This window comes from Patiria miniata, unplaced genomic scaffold (genome assembly GCF_015706575.1).
Source record: "Patiria miniata isolate m_02_andy unplaced genomic scaffold, ASM1570657v1 HiC_scaffold_27, whole genome shotgun sequence".
Classification (NCBI taxonomy): Eukaryota; Metazoa; Echinodermata; class Asteroidea; order Valvatida; family Asterinidae; genus Patiria; species Patiria miniata.
Genome location: NW_024037066.1, coordinates 1,985,346 through 2,007,653, shown reverse-complemented (window position 1 = coordinate 2,007,653; position 22,308 = coordinate 1,985,346). Strand labels below are relative to the sequence as shown.

Here is a 22,308-nt window from a genome sequence, read left to right as displayed (position 1 = left end):
ACAGTTCAATGTTTGCATTAAAAAAAAAAAAAAAAAAAAAAAAAAAAAAAAAACCAAACAAACAAACACCATTTCATGGGCACTTTAACAATAAGTGAAATACATGTGTAAAAGAAGATAGAGTTGACTTGCACAGTGTTTGTAACATATTTTGTCCCCTTAGGGCAACGCAGTTCTCACACGCGAATAAAGACACATTCAGGCTTCGAGATTCTGTCTTTTGAAGATTTATTTTAATTAATTTTACTTATACTTTTATTAACACAAAAGCATTATGACTATTTGCTAAACAATTGAGTGGTAAATGTATACACTACGTATACATGTAATAAAAAAAAAAATAAAAAAAAAATCTCAACTTAAAAATCAAAATAAAACGAGTGGACCTTCGTTGATCAGTTCTTCACAGTATTAATCCGTTTTTGTCCAACAAATTTACCTTCGTTTGTGTTTTATTGACGGATTAAACGTCTCCCGCTCTTCATTAATAGTGACATGGGTTTGTACAACGAGTTACAATTTTTCTCTCTTTTTTTGTGACTTGATTTTTATGTTTGTTACATTGTAATTTTTTTTAAATTATTTTGTGGAGGATCATGATCCTCATCGAGGATCATATCGGTAACCCCGACGAGGATCATAAAACGAGGTGTGTCTGTGGCGTAGTGACGTCATGGATCGATGGACAAATCGATCGTGAGGATTAGCGCCGAATGCGTATTATAGAGTTCGAAGATAATCCTACATGTATAACAAATAAGGAACACTCTATGATTGCCAACTATCGAGACGCGGTGTGTGAATGTAGACGAAAGAGCATTACCCAATTGCGGATGAAGGTGAAATTTAATAGATACAGTTCTTGACATGCTTTCTTGAATCGAATACTATTATATATATATAAATGTGTACGTATTCATTAAATATATAGTTTGTCGCAAAACAAAACAAACGCAGGGTATTAGAAAACAAGAAATAACATTGAAGTAACCCACAAGACGTACAAGACGCTTCAACACAAGCCGTAACTCAATATCAAACCATAGAAAAGTACACACTGAACAAACACGGCCACGTTAAAACACCAAAGCTTACTTCATAAGGTCCGAATCTAAAATCCGGATGAAAACATTTGATATGTAGCTACTCATTTCAGCTGCTCGGGCTCTTTTGCTCACCCCTTGCTCTTTTAGTGCTCATCTGCTCACGTCTTGCTCTTTTAATGCTCCTTCGTTTCATGTCTTACTTTCTTCTTGTTCGTTTGCTGGTTTTTTTTTTTCTTGCTCTTTTCTTACTCTTTCGCTCTATTGCTCTTTTTTTTGCTCTTTTGCTCTTTTCTTGCTCTTTTCTTGCTCCTTTCTTGCTCTTTTCTTGCTCCTTTCTTGCTCTTTTGCTCTTTTCGTGCTCTTTTCTTGCTCTTTTCTTGCTCTTGTCTTGCTCTTTTGCTCTTTCTTGCTCTTTTCTTGCTCCTTTGCTCTTTTCTTGCTCTTTTCTTGCTCTTTTCTTACTCTTTCGCTCTTTTGCTCTTTTCTTGCTCTTTTCTTGCTCCTTTGCTCTTTTCTTGCTCCTTTCTTGCTCTTTTGCTCCTTTCTTGTCTCTTTTGCTCTTTTCTTGCTCTTTTCTTGCTCTTTTGCTCTTTTCTTGCTCTTTTCTTACTCCTGCCTTGCTCTTTTGCTCCTTTCTTGCTCATTTCCGAATTACATTGTTATAAGAGGCACCTTGTTTACCAACGTGAACGCAATCAACTTTTTTTTTTTCCATTTCTTCGTTAATTTAAAAAAAAAATAAAATACTTAAGAGGAAAGAAAAAAGAAATGAAAATTCAATCAAACATTATATTTAAAACGTAGTGTTCTTTTATAAATATGCTGCGCTATTTTTAGATTAAGTTAAAAAAAAAAAGAGTAGGCCTACTTAAAAAAAAAAAAGAAAATTAATATTCAAACAGTATTTCAACGTACCGTTCTTTTATTAGCATAACAATAAATATGCTGCGCTATTTTTAGATTTTGTGGAAAAAAGGAGAGATTTTCGTCATCTGGAAGGTATATAAGTTGAGGATTGTCATCAAGAGGATCAGTTTGAATGTGGACATTGACATCGTCACATCGATCTCGAGTCTCGAGTAAGTGTCCTATTAACTGCAACGTGTACAATAATACATGTACATCTACATTTGTAGAGGAATGGTATGAGTTTTGTCTTTACATTAACAATTTTTTTCCTCATATAACCCAGATACCCTCAAGTTTCAAAATGAGCCATCAGGGAGCCATGAAACCCTTTCCGACAAGCACCCCTCCCAGTGACCAGTTCCTTCGATGCTTGCAGGAGGAGTGGGACATCGATCAAGATGAAGATCAGCTTATGGTAAGTATAAAACAACCGTCTGAAAAACAAATATCACTCAGATACACTGTACATTACTGTGAATTTACAAACCATCTTGTTGAGACTCAAATTTTGTTTTCCTTATTTAGTAATGTAGTTAATAAAATCGAAATGTCTATGTATTCATCGCATTTTATGTTAAAACATGTATATAAAAGTGAACATTATGTACTAACGATCCTGTTTCTTTTTCTCCACACCTGCAGATTGTTGACGTTCCTCCCGAGCCGTCAGCCGCGGTGAAGCAGCAAGGATTGCAGGATGGACGAGGGGGTCAAGAACAAGGCGAAAGGGCAGCCAAAGGTGGACGATACCCATGTGGGACGTGTGGAAAGGTCTTCCGTCAGTTGACCAACCTCATCCGACACCGCAAGCTTCACGAGAGCGGTCCGAGTGTCAACAGGAAGGCCGTGACCTGTCCGGTTTGCAACAAAGTGTTCTCTCGTCCCGACAACTTAAAACGGCATCGCAAGAACCACAGCGCAGATCAGCTGCCGTCCACCACCCGTCAAATTTCGGGTCAAGAGAGTGCAGGGTCGACCATTGCTGAAGCCGGAACTGACTGTAACCCTCCCCAGGCCAAAAGCCCAAGTATTACGAAATCAACCTGTTCAGCCTGCGGAGACGTTTTCCAGAGAGTAAGTCATATGTTGCGTCATCTTCAAAACGACCACCGTGGAGTGTCGGCATCTTATCCAATATCGTTCGAGCCAAACCCCGAACCCAGTCAATTCGTCTCTGAGAACAAAGAAGACCCCGATATGATGGAGGCTGATCCCAATGTCCTTACTTCAACATCACCGACTGGCGTACCACTACCTTCCCCACCACAGGCATCACAGGGGCACATCTGCCCGCTGTGTGACAAGTCTTTCAGTCGACATGACAGCCTAAGGAGACACATCAAAACCTACCACGAAAGCGGTGCAACTCCACCGTCAATACACGAAGAACCGTTATCACATCAAATTTCCCGTCCTGAGTCACCTGAAACTGTTCCCGAAGATCCCCGCGAGTTTCCAGCTGATGATTTCGGCGAAGAAAACTTGCAAGAGGCTGATGATATTCTCAAAGCTCTCCGTCGACACTGGCTGCCCATTCGCACGCATTACACAACCGGCCGCCGCATTCAAGATGTATACAATTTTCGACTGGCTGGAAACTCGACCATAGACGTAGATTTGGCGTTGAGAATGATATTTCAGCGCCTTCGATGCCGAGTAAAGATCAACTTATCGTTTGGGTTTATCCTACGTCATTCGGAGACGGGTCAGCTGAGGTACTTTCACGCCAGTCAAAATAATGCGAGGCTGTTCTCTACCCCGGAGACTGTGGCAACGGAACAAGACATGGATCGTGTAAGGGAGAGAGTCCGAGAGACTGACATCTTACAGTACGGAATTCTGCGTCGTCCCGACACAAAGTGGACCGTTGCAGCAACCACCAACGTGACGGTCTACGTCAACAAAATGCCGCAGTTTCCCATCGGCTCACCCGTTGAGAAACTTCCGCACTACGTCGCTAACAATCGGGGTCTGACAAATTTGCTCCGAAACACAAACACCGGAAAGATGCTGGATGACAATTTTTGTTTCTTTCGTTGTCTGGCCGTGCATAGGGGAACCAATTCACACTCGACTGAAAAAGCAGTACATCATCTGGTCGAAACATACCGCCAGGCTGCGGGTAAAGATCGGGTAGACGGCATAACGATGGATGAGCTGGCCATTGCCGAGGTGGTGTTTAAGGTGAATGTGCAGGTGTACACGTTGCTGCCGGCAGAGATCGATGACGATGATGATGACGCGAACGAGGTTGATAAGATGACAGGGGAGGAACAATGTCCGAACAAACCCACGATCCAGGTGGAACTGATCAGGCGTTCTCACCGCCGCTATCCCGATACTCTGTATCTTAACCTGTGGGGAAATCATTTCTCCTACATTTCTGATCTCAGTAAGTACAGCCGATCGTACGCCTGCTCCAAGTGCAACACCGTGTTTACAAGATCGTGGAATCTTATGACCCATGAGATCACGTGTGACGTCAACGTTAAACACAAGTTTAGTGGGGGTTCTTACCAACTGCCTTTAACAATCTTCGACAAGTTATCCGAGGTCGGCATAGATGTAGAGGAGGACATGAAATATTACCCCTACAGGGCCACGTTCGATTACGAATGCTACTTCCAATCCGTATCTCCCTCAATGCGCCAGCGAGACGCAAAACTGCGATGGGAAGCACGTCACGAGTTACTCAGTTGCAGCATAGCCAGTAATATTCCGGACTACGAGGCACCACGGTGTTTTGTCAGTAACGGCAACCCGCGTGAACTGGTATCAGACATGGTCGACTACTTACATACCATCAGTCTGGCTGCGTACGACACACTTCTGGAGAAATATGAAGTCATTTTTGAGAAGATGGATGAGATGATTGAGGACATGCAAAGCGAGTCAATGCCGCAAAGCAAACTGCACAAGCACATCAACAAACTCAGGGAGCAGTTAGACGAATATCTTCAAGAGTTACCGGTACTGGGTTTCAACTCTGGGAAATACGATATCAACGTCATCAAGCGTTATCTGTACCCGGTACTTCAAGAAACAGATCCTCTGAAATTGATCATCAAAAGAACCAGCACGTACATGGCCCTCAAAACCGAGAAGTTGAAGTTTCTTGATATCACCAATTACCTTGCTCCCGGATACAGCTACGCAAAATTTTTAAAGGCGTACGACTGCCCCCTCACCAAAGGATTTTTCCCGTACGAGTGGGTAGATGATCTGGACAAACTTGAAGTCGGGTCACTTCCACCTCATCAGGCCTTCTACAGCAAGTTGAAGGGATGCAACATATCCGAGGAGGAATACCAGTACTGCCAGAGCGTGTGGAAGGAGCACAGTATGAACACAGTACGGGATTTTCTCGTTTGGTACAACAACCTGGACGTGGTTCCTTTTCTCGATGCGGTAGACAAGATGTTTGCATTCTACAGACAGCGGCAGATGGACATGTTTAAATGCGCCATCTCGGTCCCGGGTCTGTCACTACACTACCTATTCCTTACACTGCCGAAAGACACCTTCTTCAGCCTCATAGACGAAGCGAACAAGGACCTTTATTACAAACTCAAAGACAACATCGTGGGTGGCCCGTCTCTCGTCTTCCATCGATACCATGAGAAGGGGAAAACATTCATCCGGGGAGGCACCAAACTGTGTCAAAACATCGTAGGATTTGACGCCAATGCCCTGTACTTATGGTCTCTGATGCAAGAGATGCCTGTGGGGACGTGTATAAGGAGACAGGCCGACCAAGACTTCAAGCCAATCAGGAGCCATAAATTCGGTGTTATGGCCACAGAGTGGCTAGACTGGGTGGCCCATTGCGAAGATGTCCACATTCGGCATCAATTCAATAGCACGGAAAAGCGTGTGTGTGAGCGAATGATTCCGGTGGATGGCTACTGCAGCGACACCAACACAGTCTACCAGTTCCACGGTTGTTACTGGCACGGGCATCCATGTCACTTGAATCCCAATGAATTCAACAAAGTCAGAAAAGTGAGCAGAGACGATCTCAGGCGTCAAACAGAAGAGACTTCTGCGTACATTCGTCAGCAGGGGTACAACCTGGTCGAAATGTGGGAGTGTGAATGGCGTCAACTACAGGCAACTGATCAGACGGTGGAAAGCTTTCTACAAACGTCAAGACTGCCTCACTGCGGTAAGGCAAATATGACTCAACGGGAGATCCTCGAAGCAGTCATGGATGGGTCCATGTTCGGTCTGATCGAGTGTGATATCCAAGTACCTGAGGCCTCGAGAGATCACTTTGCTGAAATGCCACCTATTTTTAAGAACATAGATATTACCAGAAATGACATCGGTGACCACATGCAAAGTTATGCCGAGAGAGAAGGAATCATGAATACACCACGGCGCAGTTTGATTGGCAGCATGTTCGGCACACGCATCTTGTTGGCCACTCCCCTCCTCCAATGGTATCTCAATCATGGTCTGGAGGTCCTCCACGTACACGAAGTTATCCAGTTCAAAAAGAATAAGTGTTTCGAGGCGTTCGGCGATGCGGTGAGTGACGCGAGGAGGGCTGGAGATTCTGACCCGAGTAAAGCTATCTTGGCCGACACTATGAAGCTGCTGGGGAACTCGGCCTACGGGAAGACGGTCACCAATCAGGAGCGACACATGAACGTCCGCGTGTGCAACGATGCAGATGCTCCTCGGTACGTCAACAAGTCCCATTTCCGCGCACTTCACGCGCTTGATGATGACGTGTACGAAGTGGACATGGCTAAGAAGATGATCCGGCTCAATTTACCGCTCCAAATAGGCTTCTTTGTTTATCAGTTCGCGAAATTGCGCATGCTGGAGTTCTATTATGACTTCTTAATCAAGTTTGTCCACCCCTCTGACTTCCAGATGTGCGAGATGGACACGGATTCGGCTTATCTCGCCATCTCGGGAAATACTTTAGACGATGTCATCAAGGAGGAGATGAAGGAGCAGTACTTGAGAGAGAAGCACCAGTGGTTTCCCCGCGACGACACCGCCCCTCACCGCGCCTACGACAAGCGGACTCCAGGGTTGTTTAAGGTGGAGTGGGAAGGCGATGGGATTATTGCTCTCTGCAGTAAGACCTACTACTGCTTCGGATCCAAGAATAAGATCAGCTGCAAAGGGCTCAACAAGGCCAATAATGACATCACCAAGCAACAGTACATGGAGGTCATAACATCCCAGACAGCTAGTGGAGGAGTCAACCGAGGATTCAGGATGCAACACGACGGCATGTACACGTACGAACAAGTGAAAACAGCTTTCAGCTATCTCTATCCGAAGAGAAAAGTAGCCTCGGACGGTGTATCTACCTCGTATCTTGATTTGTAAAATGGTAGTAGGCTATTTACCATAACGAATATCAGATTTTTATCTTAATTTTTTTTTTTTTTTTTTTTTCAATAACAAAACAAAAGATTGTGGAAAGAGTTATGAGCTCGCTTTTCCACATCACTTTGCCCACGAAGTTGTTTTGAATTATGTGTGTTTACCAGTTTCATACTTCACAAAACAAACACTATATTCTTATAAAACGTCTAATGTCCCTGGAAATGTGTTTTTTCCTTACTTTAATACAAAAATATTGTACATTTTAATTGTCTTTCAATCATTGGAATTATTGAATTGGAATTATGTTGTGGACGAAAAACAAATTGTTTTACTTCATTTTTTTCTCAATATTTATTAGTTGTTTGTTTTACATACGAAGTTCGAAAAACTTATCTAAACAAAAGTGGTCATTGAAGTTTCTTCAAAACTCTCTGCAATCGAACTACATGTACTGAACATGCTCGCGTAAACGGAGCAACTGAACGGAATTCTGATAATTACGAAAATAACAAATGTGGATGAATTTTTTTTTTTTAACGCGGGGAGTCGAAATACACAACGCAAAATAATTGCGAAATACACAACGCATCTTAATGCGAGTCGGCGGGACGGCAAATGGTGGTTTTTGTTTTTGTATTATGATTTTTATTTAAAGTTTGTTCAAATACGAGAAATTAAACTTATAAGGGCAGACTGACTAATAAGTGTAAACCAAATTTGTTGTTTTTTTCCCATCATTTTGAGAATAATCTGGGTGCTGAACCTAATCATTTTTTTTTTGTTCTTTTTAATTCTTTTTATTCCTTTTTGTTATTTTTTTATTTATTTATTTATTTATTGACTATTATAATTAATAGTTTGTTTTTAATTATTTATTATTTTACTAATATTGTACATTACTATAAATTTAGCATTGATTGTAATTTAGTATTATATGTTTGCAGTGTTATGAATAAAATACTTGAAAACTGTACATGTATATCGCCCGTTGACCACTCAAGGAATGTTCTGGTGAGTTCCGGTTGGTTTTAGGCACCCCGAGTAGTCTTTTATTTAGTTTTGTGTGTATGTATTGGTTAAGGATATATACATGTTTATATACAATACATGTACATATATATTTTTTTGGATACACGTGGCTTTTAATATTTTGTTATTGTCACGATAAACCCATTCAAACACGCGCCCATTGTTTATATCGTCGTCCGCCCGCTTTCGCTCTTACTACTTTTGTCGCCCCATTGTCTTCTACCATTACAATACCCGTGGCAGCGCTAATCCCCACCTCATCGATTTGTCATTCGATCCATGACGTCATCTCGTCACAGACACACACCCCACCCCTCCTCCTATGATCCTCGGCGGGGTAACCGATATGATCCTCGATGAGGATCATGATCCTCCACCGGAAAACGAGGTCAAATGCTTAGACTACACTACTCACCTTGCACACTGTTAGCTTGAAGCACTAGAAATATCAACATGGCAGCTCATGGGTGTTACATGAGAACTTCAAATGTAGATGCTTGGCAGATACTGAGGATACTGGCAGAAGACAGTATCCTCATCATTCCAAAATAAAGAGAGACAAAAAGGGATTCTAAGATGATCAAACATCTGAACAGTTAAAGAGATGTAAACAAATATATATATATAACCAAGATCACAATTGAAAACAGATGATCAAAAACCCAAAGATAAAGAATTAAGAACATAGATTTATGTGAACACGATAAAAAGAAGATACCATAGAGCTATATTAAATTTAATATAGCTCTATGGAAGATACCAACTTAATGCTCAAGTCTAGTGTGACGGCCGCCTGTATCGCATGCAGGCTCAGCAACAACAAAGACTTGTTTTACTTCAACGAACAACGTTAGTGCCACAGAGCGCTATTTTGCATTTCCACAGTTTTTCTTCTCTCTTTGCAGTTTTTTTTTTGACCAAAAAAAAAACGGGACCGGGGCAGAAAAGGATGAGAAGCAGAGCGAAAATGAACTTTATGAAGGTTACTCTGATGCTCTACCCCGCAGGACACATGGCCGTCATGGCAAAGCCATCCTGGCGCACCAAAAATGATAAAAAAAGTGTGGCTGTGAATGTGTTCGGTTGAAGAATCTTCCGAAAAAGACCGAGAAAAGTATATCGAGGGAGCTGCCAAATCACTCGTCTGAATATTTATACGCTAGGGCAAACACCTCGACAAACGTTCAACCAGACAATGAAACTATAAGCGATAATTTGAAATTACATGTATTAAATATTTGAATCGGAAGTATAAAATTATACAATAATAATCCGAAATTAAATTGTGAGGGATGGACCTAAGGACTAGCTTCTCATGTTGTTGAAGTTGAAGCACAAAGGTCATCAACAAAGTAATGTTTCATAAAGAAACTGCAAATCAGATACGTCATAGACATAATATTGGAAAGGACTAGAGAGGCCGCCCTTGCTCAGGCACGGTTCCCTACGGTAGCAGACCAGTAAATAAACTTCTATAGACCCCAATGGTAAATGCTCCCACATCAAAAATTCGGGAAAAATACTCACAACTCTCCAAGGTGTTCGAGACACACATCAAATTAAAGCTTATTACATCATCTTTCATTTTCTTTTCAATTTTCGGGGGTCAACTAATGACTTTTAGGAGAAATTTCCATCTGAAGATGATCATCCCTGAAAATAGTCCTGAAGCCCATCGCCATTTTGAAAAACGATGCCTACACTCCATTGCAAAGTAGAGCGCTTTTAGGGTCCAAATTACATCAAAATTACACAGAACTGCAAGCTCCAAGTCCTGTGCACGGTTTCCACTCATATTTTTTACAAACCCTCAAGTTCATGGCCCACAGCATGCTCAAATACCGAAGATTTTGAGGGCATGCAAATCGTGATTTGGCCGGCGCAGGCAATTTCGGACCGATTTACTGGTCTGCACCCCTACATTACCAACCTCCGTTTTTAGAAAATATTGGGAATTCCTGGAAATTTTACTGTCGTCATTCAGTTGGGATTTACACTACGCCCCGCCTCGTTTTTGGCAGATTGTTAATGAACTATTTCTTCTAGTTTTATTTAATGTTCGACTTCGAGGACACTGATGAAATGCTGGTCTTTTCAAGTTATTTTTCCGACTCGGTGCGGACGATTGCATTTCGGCTACAGCTGGATGACTGGTACAGTATTTTTTTTAATTCCATCTTTCCTCCGTGGCACGGTATAGCCACATCATGAATGCAGCTCGAATACGTGACCAGGCATTCTCCGGACATGACTTAATTTGTGTGGAAAAGTTGATTTTAAGGAAATCGAAATTGGAACCATTTTTCTCACTTGATTTCAACCATAGAAGATATATGCCTACTCACCTGGTTAATAGCCAGGAAAATTGAATTTTCAGGCCAAATTTGCAGTGAGTTTGTCTAAAATCGGGCTCTCCTTGCGTTCGCGGTAATGATCCTTAATTTCGCGGTAATGATCCAAATCTCCTGAAGACGGTCAGAGCATACTGACCGGAACGTCGACGTTATACCTCTGGTTCTTTTCAGAACAATTCTCTTAGTTGAGAAATTATTTGCACATTGTGTTTCCGCAAAACTTTCATTATTTAGTATCTCCACCATGCAAAGCCTCAAATCTTACTGATCCGTCTTCCGTAGGCAGGCACAAAAAAAATGATCACTTTGTCTAAGCCAGGTATATCGGTTTTTCTTTTCGTTTTTTTTCCGGGTCGGATCAGTTCGGGTCGGTTTTACCTAATTTTCATGCTACTTCACTTCGCTCATACGCATGAAAAACAGTTTTGTTTTACAGAATGAGGGGCAGGAGACACTCACAGTTTATTATACACCATGGGGGCTGGCCTGCGCACGGCCGGCCGGGCACGGAATATGTCTAAAACTCAAATCATAACAATAATAATATAATAATAATAATATCCCTTTGCAGTAGACGCCAAGTGTCTCTTTCAAACACTTAATACTCATGTAATCAAACACTGAAAACTATAGCTTCTTGGACTCAGATTGTACATTTCTACAATACTTCCAAAACAAAACCCATTAAAATTCAATATTAGAAGCTGAAGAAGTACATACATGTATGAGTCTTTCCATATGAGTCGCCAATTTTTTGCAAATTAAGATAAATAATGATCAGCAAATATTCCTCTTTAGCGATTGCTTTAGCTCTTTTGCTTAGTAATTTGTTACACATTGCAACCCACTGCTGTGTCGACTGCCAGATACGAAAAACCACAAAAACCATTTTTGGAAAAGTGGAAACGTACATCTGAACTATGCAACTCAATGCTCTCAGGCTGGACAATTGGTGTCTTTTGATATAGAATTGAATAAAACTACATGTACATGTATAGGTATTACATTTTCAGATTTTCTGGTTTTGATACAACTGTGTTAGCACATCATGAGCTGAAGAATTTGGGAACTGATTTGCATAGTGAAAAGATACACAATTTTCGAAACAATGTGAATTGGACTTATATAGCTTATAGAATTGAATAAAAATTGTGACAAATTCATACAGCTTGGTTGTTGTCTAAACCTCAAAGTTGATAATTCATTCTTATTAGTTTCTTATATAAACCGAAGGATCTTCTCACAAATTACTTCTGTAACATATAAGGCATTAATGATGGGCGAGTTTAATACAGAATATTGTCAAAATCTCTTAGGCCTACATCCGATCAGAACTCAGCACATATACTTTTGGCCCTTTAGGCCCTTCAGGACTAGCCCTAACAACAACTCTTGGCCCTCAACCGTGTCTTGTCAAAACTTATTGTTATCATGTACCTCGCATGGTATACACGGTGACGACTATAATGCCACTGATTTTTGTGTTTATATCACAAGCAAGTACATGTAATACGAGCAAATTGCAACAACCCGAGCTGCTAAGTTGTTTCGTAGTGTCATTATTGGCCTGTCAAGACTTGGCCCCGGATAATATCTCCAAGCGACGAATTACAATTTTACATTGAACATATTTTCGACAATTGCGAAAGTATTAACTATTATTGCTGCTATCACTAGTAGGCGAGGCAGTGTTTACTCTCCTGCATAATCAGTGTTCTGGACTTTAGAGTGAATTATGGAATTCTCATTCCGACACCATTCAACACAATGAAATAACAACAATGTGTCTAAAAGAAGTTGATGATTATCTGCATGTAGTCGCCAATCCTGCTGAACCTGTTAAGTTATATTTTTGTACAATACTTCAACAGTTTAAAGGTCAAGAGCTAGAAAAAAAACGAGCTTGGGCATAAAAAGATCCTTTGCGTTATTTTGACATTCGTTGCAGAATTAAACTAATCGTGAGAAAATATTCATAAACCTTCGTAAGCATATCGTCACCTGATGGAATTGGAATCTTATTGCCTATTTATATGTAACACAATTTGCAAACAATGTGAATTGTACTTATAGGTAAGGGAGTTGAAAGAAGTAAATCTGTTAACAAAATTCACACACCACGGTTGATTGTCTAAACCTCAAGGTTTAAATTCAATTTTCGTACACAATTGAAAGCTTTTTTCATGTGAGATTGATATTTTATATTTTAATGTATCAATCATGGTCAGATTAATAGAATATCGACGAAAGCTCTTACGGCTAGCCAGGACTCAGCACAATTGCTGTTCAACCTGTAGGCCCCCCCCCCCGGACTCGGCCTGGCAACAACTCATGGCTATATCACATTTTGTACAACGCATCAACAAAATTAATAAAATATACATACAAAATAACAACTAGAGGTTGTAGGAACAACCACACGGTGTTGGGCTATCACGTTTGTGTTGTTGGCAAGAAATTTAACAAATTGACTAGAATGACATTCAGAGAATTGTCATAGGCAACAATTGAAGTTCAAATATGTTGTCATTTTGATAAACAGTTCTGGAGAAGCACTTGCTGAGGAGAATAAGAATAAAAACAACAATAATAGTATAGGCCTATACGTAGAAAAACAAGAGGTGTTTGGCTCAAGGCCCAACACCTAAATAGTAAATTCCTATAATAACAATAGGTGTTTGTAACAGATTACATGGCATCATCTGCGAACTAGCCTTTTTCCCTGTAAGGGAATTTGTTTATACTCTCAATTTTCGAATGTCATGTTAAGCGACAGATCAGTTTGGCCTGGTAGACCAGACCCGATGCACATCATTAGTTCGTGGGCACCGTATGACTTCCAACTCTTTTGAATGGGAAGGCAGGGGCATCGTGATTGTGCCCAGCGCGTTGATCGTGATGTAAACGAGAACGGAAATAAACAACGTTCGAGATCGAGTGCGGCGAAATCGCTTTCACGTAATGCGATCCATTGTCACGTAATACATAATTATTTACACTGGTTCCCTTCATGATCAATACGGGTAGAATTTATGAGCGAAACTAGTTCAACTGCCCTAGTTCCCGACCACCTTTATTGTTCGAAATTCACTTGCGCTTACAAATTTACAAACGAGAACCAGTTGAACGTCGGTAACGGCATCGTGCTCGATCTCGAAAGACACTCTCTCTGTGCAATCATTTCTTGAACACTGGGCACAACCACGACGCATGCCTGGCTCATTGACAATAGATTAAAGGGAAGACACATCATTTGCAAACATCAAAAAACGAAATGATCAAATTATCACGAAATACCTTACTGAATTGTTAGGGACTGATGGTCTAAAGCATCCTTTAAAATTGTGGCTCCCGGTATGCTGACATTGTCAAGAAAAAGTGTATTTTTCCAGCGCTGGTCGGTCGACCAGCGTTGGAGAAAACTGGCTATTTTAAAAAACATTTCCTGATTTTTCATATTTAGTTATTCTGACATTTCTTTCCAATTGATTACACACATGTGAAGGGGTACAAGCCTGCTAGACTGATTCTCTGACCTTACAAATCCCCAAAGTGTATTAATTGCTCCGTTTCATCTTAAGTGGAGTCAGGGAGCCAGACTACAAGAACATGATAGGTTTTCTTGGTTTTTCCAGCATCTACAAGCCCCAAACGTGAAACAAGTCAGTTTAATAATATCTTCTATAACATACTAATCTTCCAAATCCATGTATTGCTTAAAATTGCAGCAAAAGCCTATGTTGTACATTCCCTTTAAAATTGAATACTACCAAGTCAAAAAGCATGTTGATTGGTTCAGCCCAAAAACTTGCCAGATGTGAACATCCCAATATTGATATTTTTGTAAATGATTGCCTGGAACATATGGAAGTGTAGATAGGACATGGTTAAAAATAAAACTAATTCGTACGTACGAACTACTAAACCGTACGTACGAAATACTAATTCGTACGTACGAATTACTAAACCGTATGGATATTGAAAAAGGCTAGTTCGCAGATGATGCCATGTTATCTGTTACAAACACCATATTGGATTTCAAGATGGCCGCCATGGTTTCAACTTGCCGCATATTTCGTAATCTAGGTAAGATAGAAACAAATTTCCAAGTTTTAAACCAAGGTTTTTGACCTCTGGAAATGCACCCAACTCTGCAAGTGTGACGGTAGCTGTTATGAGGTTAAGGTAGCTACAATGTGCTGGACATGTAGGATTTCGCTTCTATCTTACCTAGATTATGGGATATTAAAGGCACTTGTTTCGATTGTAAACAAAGAATCCTGCCAGTGATTGGCTCAAAAGAAGCCTATTCCAGGACAGAATTGGCACCAGACCATCCAGAACTGCTCCATCTACCAAGCTCATAGTTTTGGGTCACATTCGTTCCCAAATTTGAGTAAATCCACTAGGTAAGACCCACTATGCCAAAATCATTTGTTTACAATCCAGGCAAGTGGGCCTTTAACAAAAGTTAAACATTCGGCAGCCATCTTGAAATCGAAGATGGACGCAGTCTGACATTATTTTGGATGGTGACACTTCATTGCTGGATAAAACATTGGATTAAAACTTCGGAACTATGTTCTATATTACCTAGATTATGAGTTATTTGAAAAGGTTGAAACTATGGCGGCCATCTTGAATCCAATATGGCGGACATCTGACATAATTTCTGATGATTCCATGATGTTGCCTGATATTGAAAACATGGGTAAAGATGCTTCATTTACGGTCCTAAGTGCTGTATATAGGAAGATATTGGCTAAAATATACTATTTTGGCGGCCATATTTGATTTAAAGATGGCGGCCAACAGGGGGCGCTATTTTGTGGGGTCCATTTTTTTTAATGGTCCTTAGGTACCATACTACCCATGTACGAAGTTTCGAGCTTTCCTGAAGAAATACACGATTATTCTCCTTAGCCGCTCTACCGGCCGTGGTCTATTAGTGGTCTATTACAAGGAACAACTTCAACAAATCCGCCAGAGGGCAAGTTGCGCCCTTTGCCCCCACTGGATACGCCATTGGGCTCTCGGAATTGAACGGAACATTTTACTTTTCATCCAGATCGTAAACCTACTACCTCGATCTTAACAGTCATCGACCTCTCTACTTAGTACTTAGATCTCAGGTGGCGTGTATATCTAGTAAATTTGTGGCCGTTTTGATGGTGAAATCTGATGTTTTAATGTGGTCGTTAGTTAGCCCGACTGCGTCTGGCCGTACAGTACTATCGCAAGCTCTGTAGTACGCGTACCACAGAGCTTGCGATAGTACTGTACGGCCAGACGCAGTCGGGCTAGTCGTTAGTATAGTTAGGCCAAACCAAAAAAGAAAAGAAAAGACATCTGCCCTCATCTGACCGACCCTGGAAATCTCCACTCTGTTTTTTTTTAAATTAAATAAACTTTGACCCAGTTACCGTTACTGGTTCTTTGTAATGCCATAGTTCATTTTGCATTTCGTTACAAAATGGACATTCCTAGAAATTGTAGTACAGTCGATTCTCGTTAATACAAACTTGTTCGGACCTTGCCAAATTGTTTTTAATATCAGAATTGTGTACTATGAGGAACATCAGTCCCAATGTGCACATTTAATGCACAGTCGGGACTAAGGTTTTTGCTTGTTATAACCAGAATTTTGTATTAACAGAGTTTGTACTATCGAGATTCGACTGTACATTTCAAATTTACCGTATTTTGTACCATCTGTTTCCTTTCCTGATCCTCCACGGTGTGATGTGCTGAGGCTGACGCTTCCTGCACATTATTGTATACATGTGTATATGCATGTACATTGCATCGCATGCGTGTTAATGTACCCCGGTACACATCAATGGCTGATCCAGAACACAATTTTTTTGGGGGGGGGGGCCAAAAAAAAAGTTGGTCCCCCCAAAAAGTGGGTCAAAAAAATTACGGCGTGGGGTTCGGGGTTATGCAGAGTAGCATAAACGAGTCCTGTTTATTACGTCACGATTTACTGTGTTTTGTTTGCTGCCCGCAACGACGACTTTTACACAAATTGCACGTTCGGGTCGAAACAGGACCTGAAAAATAGCTCTCAAAAGTATCCTTTGTACTCATTTCATGACAGAAACAATAGTCGTTTTTATTTCATCACACCTTAGGCTACATATACCCGAAAAATGACGGAAATGTCTTCGAGCATTCCACAACCTCTTTAAATTCTTTGTACAATGTAATGATATTTTCATCCCTTTAAGTTTACGTTACAATTACAATTTGTTTTCTTTAATTTAATATTGTAATAATGGTTAATTTTTTAAACTTGTTAAGTTCGAGTCCGAGTCTCGAGTCACAAGCCTCGAGTCCGAGTCACTTGTTCTTTGTTATTAACCAAAACTAATAATTTTTTTGTTAAATTATTTTCAATCATCCATTCTGTCTTCCCAGTGTATATAGTTTGTCATTAATGTACCAGCTTGACTGTTTGTCTCCTTATTTTATGTGGTTCATTAAACTGTTCTGTGTGATTTGGACCTCTGTTTAAAAGTTATGACAAAGTTTGTAAAGACTGTCAACACCTTTTCCAGCCGGGTTTTTTCAGATTATCTGGTATCTAAATGAAAGGCATTCACACACCCTGTGAATGCAAAACGTACCAGATAATCTGAAATGTGGCCCAACTCGGAATTTAAGCCCTTTCATTCTGTATCTCTAGACTGGGCCTGGGGTGTCCATTGTCCAAATGAGATTGGATGAAGACTAATCGTACAGTATTTACTATACTAGACTCTATAGATATATTTTGCAAAAAAAAGAGAGTGCTCAAGTATTTTTGGCTGTTTCTGTAGCTTGCCGAAACAGCTATTGTTTTTGTTCTATTGGTGCGATTGTGAAGTTTAGGACACTTTTCCCCCATGCTGAACACAATCTAAGTTGTTGTGCCACATTCAGAACAAACAGCCATGTCGTAAACAGATTGCAGGCTTTAGGGAAATCTTGGGTAAATTGGTAAAAAAAAAAAATACGAGACTGCGTTGCCCAATATACCAGTGTACACGTCAATGCGCCTGCTTCCGGGATTAAGGTTGACCCAGCCAAATTGAAACCCGCGTAAGAAAATCGCATATATCCCGTCTTGAAAAACTTTCCAGTATTACAAAAGCATGTCATTCGGATTCAGAGAAGTCTACTTTACGTCAGAAAAGGCTTTTTGAAATAAACTGTAATCAAATACTCCATACCAAAAGTAATATGACGACAATTTATACAGAAATCCTAAACTACACAATCGCGAATATTTCCCTGCTTTTCATGCTCAGTCGAGTACATTTTTGTTCTTTTTCAGTCAAAATCCCATAGCACTTGTACACGTTTTCGTCGTGCATGGCACTTTGGGCAATAAAATCAATCCGATTGCCTTTATATTTGGCACAAACTTAGACCAGCACCTGCAGACGGTCGCACGTGACATAATTGTATGATGTCATGATATTAAATTTGCATAGTTTGAAGGTTGTATCTACAGTTCCGATTGGGTTGAAACTGGATAGACTGTTTGGTGTTGTAGATGAACAAAAAAGTCATGTCATGATGACGTCATCACCTAACATGTGACGTCACATTAAAGGTGCATTTTCTAAGGCCTATCTACAGAACTGTATAGAATTTGGTTGCAACATGTATGTACTAGACTGGTTTTCGAGTTAGCTGTTTAGCCATCCGAGGAGCGTGTGGCATATTGTGCACGGTTCCCAGCCAGCATTCATTTCAAGAAATGTTTTTATATTACAATATTACAATGTAGGCCTAACACATTTTTTAATATGTTCTTCTCGTTTCTTTAGGTAACTGTGATGGAAGCGATACGTTTTTCTGCCTTTTTCCAGAATCACCGTCTCATAAAAAGCAACACTCAGTAGTCAGTAGAATGAAAATAGTGAAAAAGGGAACGACAGCAATTTGAGTAAACTGTCCAACGGAGCTGTACAATGAGAACAAAAATGTACAAAAAAATTTGCAAGATCAAGAGGTTCGGACCTATACGGCAGATTATGTACATGTGTGTACGTATATCATTAGCACTTTGTCATTTCGTGATTTCAGACTAGTACCAGAACGTCCAGAAGCTTATACGTGTATCTTCAACATTGACTGATGTTTTCCTCAGCTCATGAATACGCCGCAGCTTTTTGGGACAGGAGAATGCAAGGATTGCCAGCACATCTGGATTGTGTTGTACATGTCTTGATCGACTGAGACCGAGTGTCCTTTTTGTACACATATGACATTTTGTGTGACGCACGCCTCCAAAATCACGCTTAAGAAATGTCTTGTGCGGAAATATATACTACATTAATTGTCTTGTTTGCAGGCAATTTTATTTATAGAAGCATGAATTCTTTGTAGTAAAGTAAACTGTAACATATATCACACCTGGATGCAAAAAGTGTAACTTTTGTCACTGCAAGACATGAACACATAAGATCATGGCATTGGCAGATATAATTGCGAGCGTCACATATTGGATTAGCAGTTTCCTATGGGTCTGCAGCCAGCCTTTGTATTGGATCCATTGCATCTACCAAGCCACCTGCTATGTTGTATGGGCGTTATTCTTAGCCATCTATTACGGTGTATTATATGGGGTTGTTTTAACAGCAATAGCATTTTACATATGGGCTTTGGATTCTGCAGGATATCTAACACCATCCACGCTTTTAGCAATTCCGAGGAGCATCATTTTAATGTTGTTCGGTGCTGTTGAGTCTTTTGGGATGTTTCTGATCAAAGTATTTGACACAATTTTTCAGGCATTGAAAGACTCCCGTCTTGTGACCGGAGCAATGACTGCTGTTGTTGATGCATTTCACGTATGTGTGGCTGATTTGTGGAAGATCAGGACCGCTGTTCTGACGTTTCTGACGGTTATGGCGGTTAAGGCTTACTTAAGCGAAATTTTACAAACCATCATCAGTGCGTTTGGTTTATTTGTTGATCTCGTTGTTGCCCTTCTGTCCGCGATTTTATACCTTGGGATTTTTGTCATTGTCTGCCTTTTTCTCGTCCTGATCATCTTCATGCTTTACACCCTGTTAAAGATCGCCTTGAGGTCGGGCAACACAATGGTGAGCCGTTTTGACCCCTTTAAAATAGTGTCTACTGAGAACACAACTACCACCACTACTGAGTCCTCAACTAACACCACCCTTGCGGGGCAACTCGGGGAGCGCGATGATCAGGTGTGCGTGGTCTGCCATGACAACATCAAGAACGTCTTGATCCTGCCCTGTAGGCACATCTGCTTCTGCAAGAAGTGTTTGGATATGACAACAGGCCATGCACGGTCCCAAGGAAACGCAGCTGCGAAGTGTCCTCTCTGTCGATGTGCCATCACAAGTTTCATGGAAGTCTACGCTTAAAATAACATTAATACTGCTGTTAAAAAGGATGCCGGAGAGACTGTCCTGTAATTGTAAACATTAGACATCATTTGTGTTCTTTGACCGACAATGGTCCATCTGACCGAGCAGCTCCATGGTCCGAGAGAAGCGGAAGGACAAGCCATGCCTCCATGCTCGTATACTATGTAATATCTCCATGGGTAAACTCAACACCCAAACTGTTGGACTCTGATTATGGTGGTATGCCTGACCATACCGACCACCCTTTGTAAGGATACGGGTGACTAGTACCTCATAGTCATACTGACCACCCTTTGCAAGGATTTGGGTCGTGACTAGTACATCTGATTTGTTTGAGCTGTCATTGGACAGATTTTCTTTACCTTGTGCCCCGGCCAGATCAACATTCATGTGCCGTGGACACTTTTACGGAAAGCCGCCAGACCATAATGTTACACTGCATTGTGGGACAGTTTGCACTGCACCAAATCCCCAATCGTGTCCCAGGTCTATGCAATGCACAGCACACCTTCTCTGCACACCTCGTGTATGGGTGCACCCCAAAAATTTCAATAGGCACCCGTGATAAATCCCCATACTTCAAAATTCTTTTAAAAATACTCAGAACTAACAGGTGTTCAGGCTGCACAGAAAAATGATGATCAACCAGTGGCGTATGGGAAGCACCTTGGTCCCCTAATGATTTTTCCGAAAGATATTTTTTGGAACTATTTCAATAAATGGTTGGAGAGTTCTGGCATGTAAAAAAAGAAAACCAAGCTCCAAAACCATTACAATGCGCCGTGAAACTCGGCATATATTTTCCAGTAGGCATATTTGCCAGTATGCATAATAATGGTCAGTTTTGAAGAGCGCCCCCATTTGAAAGATGGATACCAGCCCCCCCCCCCACCCCCCCACCCCCCCCCCCCCCCCCCCCCCCCCACCCCCACCCCCAATCAAAAGCTGGATTCGCCACTGTGATGAACACGTCATCTGTCATTTTCTGTCCAATTTTTGGTGGGTTCAACAAATGACTTTTTTGGAGAAGTTCTCACCCAAACAAGACCACCCTAAAACGAGCGATGTTTCCCGAAGTGAAAAAGTAGCCATCTTGAAAAAGGATCCCTCCACAACATGGCTAAATATAGCACCACTTTCGGACCCAATTTCATGCAAAATGCTCTGAATTGGAAGCCTCAAGTCCAGGCCAGAGGTTCATTGCCATATCTCTTTAATCCCACAATTCCATGGCTCTCAGAATTACTCTCTAATCATGAAATGTTTTAGTTCAATGATGTTGGTGGCCTACATGTATTTAAATTTTTTTTTTTATAACGTGTATGGTGTGAATATTTCTTAAATGCTGTGATTATTATAATTTGAGAAATGAACAAACAATGAATGTGAATACATATACTTGTGTTATGAAAATGAAATATTTTGAAAGTGCGTAGCCGTACAATTTCTTTGTACTGACTGCAAAGCTATATTAAAGTTTCCCTGTCATCTTTTTAATTTTCGTCATCTTGGGAACAAACATCTGATTCAATACGGTACCTCCTGCTCAATTAATGCAATTGAGGATTGGGATACTGAAATATGTTTACTTTTCAATTACAAGTATTAATGTTTTTATAACCACCCCAACTCCATCAAAATCCCCCCCCCCCTTCCATTTTGGTGGACTTCGGTGGAGTTGGTACAGAAGGCCTGGCGTGACTAAATATTGATGGACAGTGGGCCTAATGGCCTGAAGCAGTGCTAGTGGTGTCCGATTGATTTTGCCTCTAGAGCTTCCTGTACTGCGTTTGTGATAAAGCCATGTGTAGCAAGTCCATGAATGTCAACCAGTGCGTCAGTGGTGGATTCCATTATGTCATGTACAGTTTTGTATTACACGTGCAGTGATTGATGGATTTTGATGGAATTGGTCCAGTTCCTAGTAAAAGACGCTAGGGAGTTAGGGTTAAGAATATTATATTCTACATGCTCAATAGGTGCTGTTCTTACTTGTTCATTGTACAATTTTTACCTTTGTGAGGGAGTGATGTCATCAACCAAAATACCAGTTGACCACACCCCTTTTCTTACCTCATCTTCCAATTATCTGAATTCCAAAACTGTTTTTGTATCTTGTTTGTAGTCAACCTTAATGACATGTGTAGCACCGCATTAACTTGTAGTCCGTTCATCTGAAAATACATAGCCTTGAATGCCATTTAATACTGTTGATGTAAAATGTCT

At 40.7% G+C, this 22,308-nt stretch overlaps 1 protein-coding gene across 1 annotated transcript; it reads left to right on the top strand.

Annotated features, from left to right (window-relative positions):
• Positions 1-1,860: 1,860 nt before the first annotated feature.
• Positions 1,861-20,079, top strand: LOC119734558. The gene is made up of 3 exons (XM_038208092.1): positions 1,861-2,370; positions 2,598-7,223; positions 19,759-20,079. The coding sequence occupies exons 1-3, from the start codon at positions 2,086-2,088 to the stop codon at positions 20,077-20,079; spliced, it is 5,232 nt and encodes a 1,743-aa protein (XP_038064020.1). The 5' UTR covers positions 1,861-2,085.
• Positions 20,080-22,308: the final 2,229 nt, after the last annotated feature.

Excerpts from the sequence above, each read along its gene's own strand:
- LOC119734558 (XM_038208092.1), top strand. The coding sequence starts at position 2,086 with ATGTGGACATTGACATCGTCACATCGATCTCGAGTCTCGAGTAAGTGT. Across the intron at positions 2,371-2,597 it reads AAGATGAAGATCAGCTTATG|ATTGTTGACGTTCCTCCCGA; the intron begins GTAAGTATAAAA and ends CCACACCTGCAG. Across the intron at positions 7,224-19,758 it reads GCATGTACACGTACGAACAA|ATCGCCTTGAGGTCGGGCAA; the intron begins GTGAAAACAGCT and ends ACCCTGTTAAAG.